The 15,441-nt window shown below is 39.4% G+C and overlaps 1 protein-coding gene across 2 annotated transcripts in view; it reads right to left on the bottom strand.

Annotated features, from left to right (window-relative positions):
* Positions 1-1,210: 1,210 nt before the first annotated feature.
* LOC308685245 (mixed lineage kinase domain-like protein) overlaps positions 1,211-15,441 on the bottom strand; it is a 37,283-nt gene continuing 23,052 nt past the window's right edge. For both annotated transcript variants that reach the window (XM_081356913.1, XM_081356912.1), the window contains 7 exons: positions 14,478-14,578; positions 14,261-14,396; positions 14,062-14,146; positions 12,946-13,085; positions 12,813-12,862; positions 12,552-12,695; positions 1,211-3,085 (listed from right to left, as the gene is read on the bottom strand). In XM_081356913.1, coding sequence (XP_081213039.1) covers positions 3,045-3,085; positions 12,552-12,695; positions 12,813-12,862; positions 12,946-13,085; positions 14,062-14,146; positions 14,261-14,396; positions 14,478-14,578 — 697 coding nt within the window. In that variant the 3' untranslated portion in view covers positions 1,211-3,044. The remainder of the gene's footprint in view (positions 3,086-12,551; positions 12,696-12,812; positions 12,863-12,945; positions 13,086-14,061; positions 14,147-14,260; positions 14,397-14,477; positions 14,579-15,441) is intronic.

Genomic DNA, 15,441 nt, shown 5'->3' with positions numbered 1-15,441 from the left:
CCCGCCGAATTATTACCCCCCTAGTATTGGTAGGTTTAGGATTAGTTGTGGGGGAGGGGTTAGGATTAGGGGTGGGGTTAGGATTAGGCAATCAGGTACTGACTTCAACGAGGGGGGTAATAATTTGGCAGGGGGTCGAAATTCGGCACAACACCTGTTCCATTTTAATGAATTAATTTCCTATTTCGAATGGAATAATAAGAAATTAAAGGACAGCTCGTCTATTCGTTTAGTTTAGTTTAACAAACCAACAGAAAAATGAGATTTTGGCTCGATTTCTCATTTTTCGTTTGTGGTTTGCAAATTGATTTATGACTTTGATATTTTATCAGCACATGTGGGCGGTGCTGAAACACCCCTTTAATCTGATTGGTCAAACCGCTTCATCTTTAGTAGCCTACAGCCTATATTCTGTCAGGTAGAGAGAGTCAGTACGGCACTGCCAAATCTCACTTTAATAAGCTTTTATCACCACGCGAACCACCACTCTGACTTTTATAGCATAAATATGTTGCTGGACACATAATTAGTGCTGCTGCAAAAGAAGCTTCGGCTAGCACTTGAGAGATCGTGTAGCCTACAGTATAACACAGAGTTTGGTGTAGTAGCCTATTATACATTATGTAGGTCCTACCTGTGTTTTCATGCGTCTCTCTGGATAAAAGTTATATGTTTTATTACTGAATGCGGGCAACAAGGACTGGATATAAAAATCAATGATAAAAATGACCATAATAACATGTCCATCATAACATTTCCCACTTGCCTTTTAATGACATCACTAAGAGTGCGTGTGTGCGTGTGAGGTAGGCTACACCAAGAAGCTGCTCTCTGCAATTGAATGCAAGTGCAAATTATTTCTTCTAACTGAAGAGCTCACAACTAGCCTATTTGGAATGTTTGCAGCTTAAAATAGGCCTAATGTATTTAAAAAACAAACATCACTCTCAGTAATATCACTCAATGTTTAGTGGAAGATTGCTGCCATCTACTGAAAAAAAAAAAAACATTTAAAAGTAAAATAACCTGAAATTTCAAGAACAGCCACTAAATGGCGGCAGAGCGTCACTCACTAGCTCATTCAATAGAGTCTGGCTGCAGACTTGTACTTGCACTCTCTAGCATTCTTAGGGTGCTTCTCATTTCTTATTTGTTCATCACTGACTTAGGAGTGAAAAACGAGGAAGCATCATGAGTTTTTTTTTTTTTTGCAGGAAAACACAATTACAAAAAAGCAATACAAAATCACCTAAAATTACTAAATAACAGAGCACAACTCTATAAAAAGAAAACAGAAAACAAATATACAGGGGCTGCGACAGAAATCGCATCCTCTCGAGTATTTTGAATATTTTGAACTCAAAAACAAAGGGGAGCTGAATCCAAATTCAGTGAGTTTTATTGATATAAAAAAAAAAAAAACACCAAACACAAAGAACAGAGAACCAGGTAAGTGCACCAAACAAAACATCCATGTAGGAAAAAGACTCGAACATCAGAAACACTGGGCTATAAATTCATAAAGGCTAACAGGCTAAAAAGGGGCTGATCAAAATGAGGGTAACTATGGAAACAAATAATGTAGACAATGCAACAAGGGAAAACAGGAATTAAGGGAATACAGGAATATTTTCAGGATTACAATGGTTTCACTTTAAATTTAGTATTTTGACACAATAACCCCGGATGAACGTATTTAAATTCTTGCTTGTGTTCAGGAATTGCAGTGACTGAAACAGTGTCAATTTATGTTTGAAAGGAGTAAAGCCTGTGTTTAGGCTATTAAGGAAATGCAATTTTGCCAAAGAAGAATGTTAACTTGAAATAGCTAAATGTTAACTTTAAATCAGCCTACTTTAGTGTAATATGTTACAATATTATTATGCTTAACGCTGAGAATTTGAATAATTGTAATTGTAATGTGATGATCGGGTGCGGATATCTAAATCAGAGAAAATCATGGATTCGAGTGGATCGCGATTAGATGATTTATATTAACAGCAAATCATTTGACGTTAGAACAGTAAATATTGCTTTTACTTAACTTTATTTACATGTGTGACCTTGAAGGAATCCAAAAGTAATCAGATTACATTACTTTCATATTGTGGTGCTTGGATTACGTTACTGAATACCTTTTTCATGAAGTAATTTGTAACTGTAACAGAATACATTTTAAAAGTAACCCTTCCAACCCTATGTATGATTGTAATTATCATATGATCTACCAGCGTCAGCTACCTTGCTTTCACTGGCATTCAAAATCCTCTAGTAAAGGATCTAGCATCCTCCATCATATGTACACTTCAGAATCTCGTCGGAAAAAGTAGGTCAACCGGGTACTTTTTGCCTACTCTTTTATGAGTACTGTAAATTCGGACAAACTTCTTTTGTCACATACTGTTTTTTGCCTGCTTAAGTAGGGAAGTATTCAATTTCGGATGCTGCCATTGAAAAAAAAGAGGAAAAAATATATACATCCGGGTCTTCTAATAGTTTAAATTTCTTCAATAAACCAAGTATTCTTCTTCCACTTTTCAATTTTAACATTCTTAAAGATTTACAGTAAATCTAAAATTCTTAAACAGAAACAGAAAACAATGGGTTTGTTTTAAGGCCAGGAAAGCTACAAGGTTTTAAAAAAAGTGAAACATGCAAGAATGAATCGTTCACAATAAGATACATAATATGTATTTATAAAATAGAAATAGTGAATTTTCATTTCATGTCGACTTTAAACAGAAAAAAAAAAGTATAGAATGTTTCTTAAATTCCGATTCCATGCTGACTCCTGAAATCTGCAATCCATAGATAATGTCTTTTTGTGCATGAGTTAACTCTAGGTTACCAATAGGACACTGATTGAATTCCTCACAGGTGTTCTGGAACCGGCATTCCCCAAGAGTTCAGGGTTTATGTGACGTCAAGTTGATCCTGCTTTCTGGAAATACCCCCCAGGTAGATGGTAATAGATTGTATCGTTAGAATCTGATGTGGACAATTTGCCAGCATGCAGGCTTGGTAAGAGTTGCAGAGGTGCTCCATCAATCCTCTTCCACCATTTTAAGGAGCATGTCCACCAACACTTAAAAAAAGAGACCATAAATAACGCTTTCTTAAAATTCAGATTTCCCATTGTTACCATCAAAAATTATAATTTGTATGTTCTTTTTCACATATTCACATTATCTATTTAAATCATCTTGTTTATAATGAGGTAAGTTTTGTGCTTTTTGAGTAAGAGTAAAGATTAGCTGTAAGGTTATGCCTTTTTTGGCCCATTGTAGGCTGTTTGTCCTTTCTTGAAATATCTCACCAAAAGTTTGTGTAGGTGTAACAGATATGTTGACCTTTGGTTTGCTTTAATGAGTCATATTGTTCATGTATTTAATTTTGAATTGTCTCTCGTCATCATTTCCCCTTCTTGTTTTTTTATTTACTGGTTCATTGCTTATTAATTAGCATTTCTGTGTATACAGTATAATCATAAATATGTATAGCCATTATGTGTGCCCTGTCTTGAGTCAAACATTTAATGTTCAACAGCTCACTGCCCTTTTTTGTATCAGCTGGTTCTGTAGTCAGACCAGATTTATTCTCCCTCTGCAACAAACACAATCATACTTACTTTCAATGGGCCAATTTTAATTGTATCTGGTAATTCAAACTAATTGCTAAACTAATGGCCCATATCACAGAGAAAGGGATAAAACAATAGATTCTTTGTGTTAAGTTGCTTATAGAATGAGAAATATAGAAAAATCTCAATAAAGTAACAATATGCAGTTTTAAAGTTGTTTGCAGAAAAACACATCCTGAGCAACTCTGGCCCTCGAGATCCACTTTCCTGTTTAGTTTTATAACTGTGATCAGACTCATTTGCCTGTAGATTTCTAGTAATCGTGACAATGTGTTTTTACATAAAGTGTGGTTCTACCATATGTACATTTATTATGTTTTCAACACATCACTGTTTCTTCGACAGCACTAATATGTAGAGCCCAATCGATTTATTGGTCTGCCGATTTAATCGGCCGATATGAGCCTGTTGCAGATATATCGGTATCGGTGTTGATGACGCAGATATGCCGCCGATAAGAATTTTTGTCCAGTTTGTCCAGCAGAGGGCGCTCCATTGTTTGCTAATGGCGACCCAGGTTACTATAGTAACACCAGCCAACCCTTTCACTTCAGTAAAGAGGTCTCTTCAGACATGGTGTAAGATGTGCACACATTAGCTTCCACTGCCACTGACAGGTATGAAACATGGCTAGCTAGCTAATGTAGAAAACGTTGTGAGAGTAAAAGACGGGGACATTGTTTATTTACTCTATAGCATAGCGTCTCACCAACTAGGTGACAACGTAGCGTTAAATCACCATTCAACAGACTCAAGCCACCACCGCACTGGTAACAAGCAACTTACTTACAAGACACCGCTCTTGCTGCTGCCTGAACAAGACACCGGACGTGAGCGGCGCGATGCGACAAAAGACAGTTGAATCCATTATAATCAGTGATGTTGTCAACACTGGATGCGGCGCGACGCGAGCAACAAATCTCAGACAGTAAACTGATGCCTCATTCTGCTTTGTAAAGGGCACTTTGCCACATCCAGGGTAAACACAGTGTGAGCCCATGCTGCATATAACATACAACACAAAGCAATATTCCAATAATTTATATAATTATAACACTTTATATAGAGCCATTTTGGATAATGAGTAGTTTCACGTTTAGTACATTTTGCTGACTACTTACTTAGGCCTATTTAAAATAGTATTTAAGTAAAAGTACTGTACATGTATAATTAAATGATGATAAAATTAATGTTTTCATTATGGTATTATTACTTTTATTTTAGTAAAAAGATCTGAGTAGCCTACTTCCTCCACTGGTAGAGACCAGAGGAATTAAGACTAATAATAGAAGATAACAAGGTTTTGCCAGTGACACTTTTGATATATTTATTGATACAAGTTATTTTTTATATAACGTGACTAAATAAAAAGACAAAGTCATTAGTGAAGATTATGCAACAGTATTTAATGCAAACTAGTCTGGTTACAGCTCAAATGTATAATTCTGGTTCTATCATTCACCCTGCCTCCATTATATATCTTTGTCACACAAGTGTTTGATCACCACATTTGAGTGATCATTGCAAAAAATGTGTTTATATATTTTATATTCTGTATCTATAGGCTACTGTATTCTATATACAGTACCAGTCAAAAGTTTGTACACACGAATGGGAAAGTGTGTCCAAACTTTTGACTGGTACTGTACTATAATATGCACATAAATAATATTGCAACTGTATTATAATATACCAATAAATAATATCAGCCGATATCGATATCGGGCTTTTTTACTACCTAATATCGGTATTGGTCTCAAAAAATCCATATCGGTCGGGCTCTACTAAAATGTAAATTATTTATGTATGAGCAACTTTTAGACAAAATTATGTATGAATCCTTATTTAATATCAATATTAAAATCGTAACAGTACTATTTTGATTCTATTGTATTGTTGTATATAAATTAAATTGTTTTCAATCACATTTATTAAATGCAGTTTAATTTTATAAAAATAACATTTCGCTCCGCTCTGTGACTTCTGCTGCAAACTCATTTTGAAAGATTACATGTTAAAAAAGTCTACACTTTAAAACCTTAAAATGAATAGCATTTCTGTAATTGTTTAACCATTGTTTATCATGAATATATATATATATATATATATATTGCTGTGGAACACAATAGGCGTTTTCTCAGTATAGTCCTATGCTGGGACTGACAATAGAATCATAAAATATGCCAAAAACAAAAAATTCACAAAAGTAATACATTTATTTTCGTGCGCTGTAAACCACGTCTTCAGAATCCATAATTGTGAGGAATAGACCAAAATTTTATTCTTTATTCAGCAATCTTCATCTCCATTCTCAGTAAAAACCACAAACGTAAAATCCAGTTGATGGCAGTGGTATAAAATGCTTACTGGCTCTCACCTGCATTTTAACAGATTGCGACGTCATGTTTTGAGTGATGTATGTTTAAAGGGGTCCAGAACTGAGAAATTAAAAAAACAGTCTTTGCATTGCCTTCCTTCTGATTCCAACATTAGGAAAGAGTGGATGAACTTTATTTTTAATGAAGTTCCAGACTGTGGATTCGTTTACAAACAAGGCACAATTCGACGCAGGATTTTCAGAAACATTGAAACTAAAAGATGATGCTGTGCCGACTATATTGGATCCGACAGTAATGTATGTGCACCACTAAGTATGAGAAACTGAGAAATACACATTGTGTGAATCAGCCTTATTGTGTATGGGCTTATTGGACCCCATGAACGGATGTAGGTGGGGCCTGGGAAAAGGGGAGTGGGGAGTTTTAGAAAAGGAAGTTCAAAGTGCACAAAAGGGTGTAGTTGATGCAGTCCGCTCAATAAAGACATAGTTGTTAAATAACATTGTGTGTCCTCTCATGACATGGTGTCAGAAGAGCAAGTTTCACCCACGAACAAGTTCGGCTCGTCTTGAGTGGTATAATGTCCAAGTTCAACGCACCTGAGGCTTTCAACTTCGCACAGCCTGCGACCTGGCCTGCGTGGATCCAGCAATTCTCCCGTTTTCGCATCGCAACGAAGCTGAACAAGGAAAACGGTGAAGTACAAGTCAATTCCCTGCTTTATGCAATGGGTAAAGATGCCGAAGCGATATTCGGATCATTCACGTTTGCCGAAGCTTCGCATGCAAACAATTATGAGACTGTTGTTGGAAAATTTTATGAACATTTCGTTACCCGGAGGAACGTCATACATGAGAGGGCCTGTTTTCACCAGCGTGCACAGAGATCGGGAGAGACGGTTGAGGCTTTTGTGAGATGCCTCTATGAATTGGCTGAATACTGCGAATTCGGTGCGAGCAAAGAGGAACAAATACGGGACAGAGTCGTCATTGGGATTGCAGATCGTGACGTTTCCCAAAGGTTACAAATGGAACCTGAATTGACTTTGGACAAAGCGGTCCAGATCGCGCGGGAGTCTGAGCTCATTAAGACCCAAAATGCGAGCGGGGGAACGGCTGCTGAAGTGAACGCAGTTCATGGACACCGGAAAGGCATGAGGCGCTTTACGGGACCACCAAATAAGGAAAGGGCTGGTGAGAGGAAACAAGCCATAGACTGCACACGCTGTAATCGCACACACACAGAGAATAATTGCCCCGCACAAAATAAGCGATGCAGGAGATGCAATAAACTGGGACATTTTGCCATTGCATGCAAAACTAAAAATGTCAAAGAACTGGTAGTGTGTGACACTGAGACTAGTGATGCATTTTTCCTTGGGTCTGTAATGAATGAGTCTGCTTCCGAGGACAGGTGGTGCATTACTCTCCCCATACAGGGCAGGTCAGTCAAGTTCAAAATTGATACAGGGGCCGACATCACCATCATGTCACGCTCTACATATGAGAGCTTACAAGGGCGCCCTCTACTGGTCAAAACCAGTATAAATGTGAAAAGTCCTGGGGGAAAAGTGAGCTGTATGGGAAAATTCCTAGCAAATACAGAAAGTAAAGGAAATTTTTTTGAATTGTGGGTCTTTGTTGTAGATGGGCCATTTGCTAACAATTTGCTCAGTCGAAGCACGGCTTGTAAGATGGGCCTAGTACATAGAGTGGATGAAATCACAGACCACAATGATGTCTATGGAGACATTGGCTTGCTCAACTGTGAACCAGTGAAAATTGAACTTAAGTCAGATACCACTCCTTATAGTCTTGCCAGCCCTCGTAGGCAGTGTTGGGTGTAACGCGTTACAAAGTAACGCGTTACTGTAATAATATTACTTTTTTCAGTAACTAGTAGTGTAAGGCATTACTCGTCTGAAAATAGTAATATTATTACAGTTTTCCCGAGCTAGTTACTTGCGTTACATTTGCCAGTAGCACCTTCATCACACACAAGGCACACAACACAGAGAACAGAAGGGAAGGGGAGGAGGGCGTGAATGGAACAGTGATTGGTCTGGGTTTGGCACGAGGTATCATTTACCATCACCGATTGGTCGACACGCGGCAGTTAAGGCCAATCAGGGATGACTTCCCTAATTAATATTCATGAGTCTTCCCCTACCATCCTGGGAAAAAAATATAGCGCCCCGGACGCGCGCGCGCAGCCCGTTCACTCTCACCGCCTTCAAACAACACGAGCGCTGTATTGCTCTCTCTCCCTCGCGCATATAGTAAAAGGTCGGAAGACCGGTTGTGTTTTATAGACAATTTTGCATATAAATGACTATTTATAGGGCTTGAATTACAACCTGAAACTGCGCATGCGCGGGTAAAACTGCTGTGGTGAAACTGTGGCTCTGCGGCTCTGCAGACAGATTGGGACAGATGGGGAAAAATGGAAGCGTCAACAACGGCAAGTACAAGTACAGTTGTTTGTAGTTATTTGTGCTAGACAGTGCCGAATCTGTTGTTTGGCGTAATAAAGAGCCTAAAGAACACTCCTCCTTTGTATGTTCTCCCTCCATCTGATGCATCTCAGGCAATTATAGAGTAATTAAGAAAAAAAATGTAACTAGTAATATAACTAGTAATATAACTAGTTACTTTCTCCAGGGAGTAATAAAGTAAAGTAAGGCATTACTATTTTTGAGAGTAATATGAAATATGTAATATATTACTTTTTTGAGTAACTAGCCCCAACACTGCCCGTAGGATTCCCTTTCCCCTGTTGCCTAAAGTCGAACAGGAGCTGAAGCGCATGCTGTCCTTAGGGATAATTTCCGAAATAACCGAACCAACGGAATGGTGTGCCCCAATGGTTCCCGTTGTAAAAAAGAATGGTTCTGTCAGGATTTGCGTTGACCTCAAACGTTTGAATCAAGCTGTAAAACGTGCGCACTTTATTCTCCCAACATTAGAGGATATTGCCCCCAAACTCTCAGGAGCCAGTGTATTTTCTACTTTGGACGCATCTTCAGGGTTTTGGCAAATCCCTTTGGATTCAAGCTGCGTGAAGCTGACCACATTCATAACTCCAGTAGGACGATTCTGTTTTAATAGACTACCGTTTGGGGTTACTTCGGCGCCCGAAATTTTCCAAAGAGAAATGAGCAAATTTCTAATTGGACACAAAGGCACTGCAGTTGTCATGGATGACATACTTGTTTATGGCAAGGACCAAAACGAGCATGATGAGAATCTTGAGGCTGTTTTGAGAACTATCAGAGAGTCAGGACTGAAACTGAACCGTGATAAATGTCACTTTAACAAATCTGAGCTGCAGTACTTTGGCCACACAATCGGCCATGAAGGCATCAAGCCTGATGCAACCAAAGTGAAAGCAATCACTGATATGCCTAGTCCCACTAATGTGACAGAGCTTAGGCAAATTCTGGGGATGATCAACTATTTAGGCAAATTTGTGCCAGATCTTTCCACAGAGCTTCAGCCAGTCACAGCTCTGCTGAAGAAGGAAGCTATCTGGTTTTGGACAGAAGTCCACGAGCAGGCTCTGGACAAAGTAAAGTGCAAGCTAGCCACAGCTCCTGCTCTCGCATATTACGATCCTGAGAAACCCACTATAGTTAGTGCAGATGTGAGTAGTTTCGGGTTAGGAGCTGCCTTGCTCCAAGTCCATGGTGATGCAGCACGTGCCGTCGCATTCTGTTCCAGAACTTTGACTGAAGCGGAGCGCAGATACTCCCAAATAGAAAAGGAGTGCTTGGCTGGTGTGTGGGCATGCGAGCGGTTTGTCCGCTACCTTCAAGGCTTGGATGAATTTTGCCTGCAAACAGACCACAAGCCTTTGGTCCCACTCATTAACTCCTATGATATTGATCGTGCCCCATTACGGTGTCAGCGGTTATTAATGTGCCTCATGCGCTTCAATGTGAAAGCAGTTCATGTCCCTGGTAAATGTTTGGTGGTGGCGGACACACTTTCCCGGAATCCTCTGAAAGGGCACTGCCACTCAGAGATGGAGGATGAGGTGAAAGCATATGTTGAAGCAGTCGTCACATCCAAAGAGGTCTCGCATTCAAATCTAGATGCTATTAGAGAGGCCACAGAAGAAGATGAAGATCTCCAGGAAGTGATAAAATATCTCAACAAGGGTTGGCCTAGCAAGATACCCTTCCGGCTGAGCGGCTATCATACCGCTAGGGCTTCCTTGGCAGTTGTCAATGGGCTGCTCCTGTATGAGGACAGAATTGTCATTCCTGAGTCGATGAGGGAGGAAGTGTTAAGCCAAATTCATGAAGGACATCAAGGTCTAACCAAGTGCCGTCAGAGGGCAAAGATGTCAGTTTGGTGGCCTGCAATAGGTAATGACATTAACAGGAGGGTCTCAATGTGCACCTTTTGTCTGGCCCACAAACCCACACAAAGGAAAGAACCTTTAATCAATACCCCCTTGCCTGCTGGTCCCTGGTGCAAAATTGCAGCAGATTTATGCGAGTTGAATGGTAAAGCTTACTTGATAGTTGTAGACTATTACTCGCGTGACATCGAAATAGCCCACATTCAACTGCCAACCAGCTTCCAAGTTATCAGCAGACTGAAGAGCATGTAAGATGGGGAATTCCGAGAGAGCTTATATCTGACAACGGGACTCAGTTCACCTCGGCTGAATTTCAGCAGTTCAGTACAGACTACGATTTTCAACACACAACCTCAAGTCCTCATTTCCCCCAAGCCAATGGAGCTGCTGAAAAAGCAGTTCAAACTGCAAAACGGAATCTCAGCCAACCTGAGCCTCATATGGCACTGATGTGCTACCGGGCGACACCCATTACAGCAACTGGTCTAAGCCCGGCCCAGATAATGACAGGTCGACAGATCAGAACCAACCTGCCAATGCTTGAGGAAAAACACCAGCCTCAACCCATTGATTATAAAGCCGTGGAGATGAAGGATCAAGCTGCAAAGAAATCCTACAAGTTCTTCTATGATCGGAGACACTCAGCTCGTGTTTTATCAGAACTTCAGCCTGGGGAGAAAGTTCTTCTTAAACTGGACAGTGAGAAAGGCTGGAAAACACCAGCTGTTGTGCTGAACAAAACATCTGAACCAAGATCTTACATGGTGCAAACACAGAATGGAGCTGTCCTGCGCAGGAACCGTAAACATCTGCAAGCGATGCCATTGCAGCCAGATTCTATTGGGTGCAGTAAACCTCAAGGAGGGAGGAATTCAGGCCCTCCTGTTGCAGAGACTGTACATTTAAATAATCCTGCAGTTGCTCCTGCTGCACCTGAGAAGGCAACACCAGTTGTAACTTCCAGCGGAAGAGTTGTGAAAACACCAACACGATACTTAGAACAAAACCACATTCTTATCAGACTTTGTAAACTGATTTTAGTCTATTGTTCTGGTTTCTAAAAACAAACAGGAAAGAAGATAGTTAATGTAGAAAACGAGACAATGAATGCTATATCACATATTGTTCTTTAATGTCTTCATTTAGTATAAGAAAAACAAACAACCATAATGAGGTAGTTTCATTGTGTTACATTTTATTTTGTTATGTGTTAATGAAAAGAGATAAGAAAATGTTCTTTTTCAAAAGGGGGGAGATGTGTGAATCAGCCTTATTGTGTATGGGCTTATTGGACCCCATGAACGGATGTAGGTGGGGCCTGGGAAAAGGGGAGTGGGGAGTTTTAGAAAAGGAAGTTCAAAGTGCACAAAAGGGTGTAGTTGATGCAGTCCGCTCAATAAAGACATAGTTGTTAAATAACATTGTGTGTCCTCTCATGACACACATATACACTGACGCTATCATTAACGAGAACTGACAAACACTAAGGGCCCTATTTCAACGATCTAAGCGCATGGTCAAAAGCGCATGTACTTCTCCAGAGAGGAAACGGATCTGCTTGTGCGCAAGGTTCAAGCGGCCAAGCAGACCATCTACGAGACTAGCCGGATTCCACCATATCTTTATGTACACAATAATAATCTTTTATATTGTAATCCTTTTATTTTTATATTTGCCATATTTATGTGCTGCTGCACGTAAAAAGTCTGCCCTGTGTGTGTAATAAGCAGAGTGTACGCATATTGTGCACCCTTTAAATAACAAAAAAAATAATAATACTGCGCCAATTACTTTAGACCAGGTTTTTGTTGGCCAATGCCTCAGTCTATTTCAGTTGCCTCAAAATAGCAACGCGCCAACAATGAGCCTGAACACACCTTGTTTTCAGACCAGCACGCCCATGGGCGAACAGATGGGCATGAATGCATTTGCTATTTAAACAACGTGGCGCAGGACGTGAAAATTATAACTGCGCCGGGCTAAAACTAGCAAAAAACATTTGCGTCGTGCCTCCAGGAAAGTGGATATCGAGTTGCCAGAGTTGCCCATTGCTGGTATAGGGAAAGTGATGCTGCTTTTTCACTACTTCCTAAAAGTCTGTTTATGTAAAGTTACATGTAACGTTACGCATCACTAATCACAGAATTAAAGGATGAGGTGATGGCCCACTTGTTTTATGTAACTTTATTTGTGTGATAGGGTCTTACCTCCTGCCGTTGGTCTTTGGAAGGGCTCAAATAAACGGCATGCATTGATGAGCTCTTCTAGCTGTTTGGGACAATCTGTAGGAAGTGGCTCCATGACCTTCTCTACACACACTTTTTGATAGATCTGACTGTGGGAAGAACAGTCTAAAAACACAGGCACAGAACATTTAAGTCATGTATAGGGAAACACAAATATGTAAAAGATAAACAGAAGAGTTTATTTATTTTTTTATCAAAATTGATTGTAGTAGTGATACACACCTTTAAAAGGAACATCTCGTGTTGTAATTTCCCACAAGACGATGCCAAAACTAAAAAGAGCATTTACAGTAAGTAACAGTCATTCTTTATTTTAATAAGATACACATTTGATATTTGAGTTAGTGTGCCATACCTGTAGATCTCACATGCCTTGTCGTAAGGATGGTTGATATTCTGAAGCTGTTGTGGAGAGCTGTAATGGAAAGCACTGTTCTTTTTGGATTTATTCTTCTGAAGAGAAGTTTCTGTTCTTGTCAGCTCAAAACCTCCCAACTTTAGAAACATACAAATGAGCAAATACACATAACATAAAAATTAGGATGAAACCCCAACAAGTAATATTCCCTTTAGGTTTAGGTTAGGTTATGTTAAGTGTCCAGCACACTTAGAGTTTGATTGAATAAATATCTGTAAAATAATTCTATAAGTTCTCTAAGAAGTTTTTTGTACTTTTTGATGCCCAAGACCTCCAAATATGATGAATCCTTATAAAATATAACATTATATTTTTATAAGAAAAAGAAAAATATTAATAAGATTTAACAAAGACAACATTTTTACTGAAATCAAATAATTGAACTATTGACATTAAAATTATTATTAACAAATTATTAAAATATCGTATGGAAACGTTTATTTTGTATTATGTTGACAACAGATTTTTTTTTTCTATCCATTGGAGTACCGTTAAAATGTATGAACCTTTAAAAAACTGCAAAATAATGCTATGCTGACCTTTAGTTGGGACAATTCTTATGGGACAAACAACACCAAATAGGACAGAAAGTTTGACACAGAGCACTTGCTGAAGAGCAAAAAGCTAACTCTGTTGTGTGTCGGCGTCCCTTTGTAGCTTCCGTGTATGCCGTTATATGTTACGTCATGACGCAGCACCAATCAGGATTGGATTAGTTTCATTCATACTTCAGATGCGTTATGCTAAGGGCGTTCCCCAAAGTGTCGTAGACGCAGCCAGTTTACCTAGCTATTGTGTACATCCAGTGGTTAAAGTTTCCCTGTTAAAACCCTTTCCAAAGAGCAGCCATTCCAAACGATACAAAGGACGTACAACGAGTTCACTCTGGCTATCAAGAGATACTCATGCCCACTGAGTACCAATCCCATTCCCAGTTAGATGGTAATGGCGGACTTGGGTTAAATCCAGGGTTAAAGTGGGATGTGAGTTATGTTTAACAAAAACATGTTGTGGTTATATTATGGCAACATTGTGAAAGAGAAAATAAATTACCTTCACTCTGTAGCCAGCTGCCACTAGAAAACTGCAGCTGCTGATGGAACCATGCACTTTAAACTTTTCTTCTGACTGATGCAATCTGTATTGTGCAAAGGATAACCACATAATGTGATTGAGTTCCTTCACTATAGTATTTAAGAACTTTGTTTTTAGTCAAGAGACATAAATGAGAATAAATTAACTAGATTTGTACCTGTAGAGCCCCTGTGCAGCATCCAGACACATTTGAGTCTTTCTATCCCAGGGCAGATTGCTATTACTGTCCAGGACTTGTCGAAGACTACCCTTCTCACAGTATTCCATGACTATCAAGTAACTTGGATTTGGTCCTGTAAGAAAACAATGACAATCAGATGTATTTAACTCAAAAGTTTGATCTTTGAAAATAGTTTTTAATTAGATTAGCATACCATTCTCATCCTGGACACAGATACCAAACATTCTTAAGATATTTGGTGACTCAAAGCGCTTCATGGTCTCCACCTCTTTGTTAAAGAGACTCCTCAACTCACTGGAGAGAATGAACAAATACAACAAATAAATTTTAGTTTTTTAATCAGTCAAGATGATGATTGCAACCATATAAGGGGCTTTCGCACCCGATAGTTCAAGGAACTTAGTTCTAGGACCTAACCACCCGGAGTGGTTTCCCGAGAAAGAACTAATGGTTCCCCCAGGAACGTTTTCTGGTTGCATTCTCACTGCCAGTAGGAACTCTGAAGTGACGTAAGCCGCGCTCGTTGTCGTGACTTTTATTTTGACGGCGCTGAGAATGACTGAGCCTGAGCAAACAAACAGTGCTCGCATTCTCCGTGTTCATTAGTTTACGATCTGTCTAACACGTTATTAGATAGAACTGTTATACATAGAAAGTAGATAGTAAATGAAAAGTTATTAGTGGATGCCATGTGGTTGATGTCTAGTGTTGCTAGTTGAGCAGAAATAAATTATCATGTTTAGCTTGGTCCCCTCAAAGTTGCGTTGAATTTTATCCTCAGCGTAAAGGTTAAGAGGCCCATCTATCACTGTTTTCCGTGTCCATAGAGTTAGTTTCTGGAGTAAATATATAGGCTATAATCTGTGTTTACAAAGCTTTTTAAAAAATGGCGGGTGCTGGTGTTTCGCGTGTGTTCGGCCAATCCGCGTACACTAACGTCACGTAGAGTTCCTAGAGTGCTGGTTTAGACCCTACTCTGAAGTAGGAGCTAAATTAGTTCCTCCAAAAGAGTTCCTAGAACTAAAATCGTTCCTAGTTCCTGCGGTGCGAACACGCCGACATCCGGGTACTTCTGCCAATAGTTCTAGGAACAATGAAAAGGTTCCTCAAATGCGAATGCCCCTATAGACTGGTCTCACTCATAATAAAAATGTAAT

The sequence above is a fragment of the Scardinius erythrophthalmus genome, assembly GCF_964197995.2.
Source record: "Scardinius erythrophthalmus genome assembly, chromosome: 24".
NCBI lineage: Eukaryota > Metazoa > Chordata > Actinopteri > Cypriniformes > Leuciscidae > Scardinius > Scardinius erythrophthalmus.
Note: the sequence above shows the minus strand (reverse complement) of the source record. Positions and strands in the feature narration are given on the sequence as shown.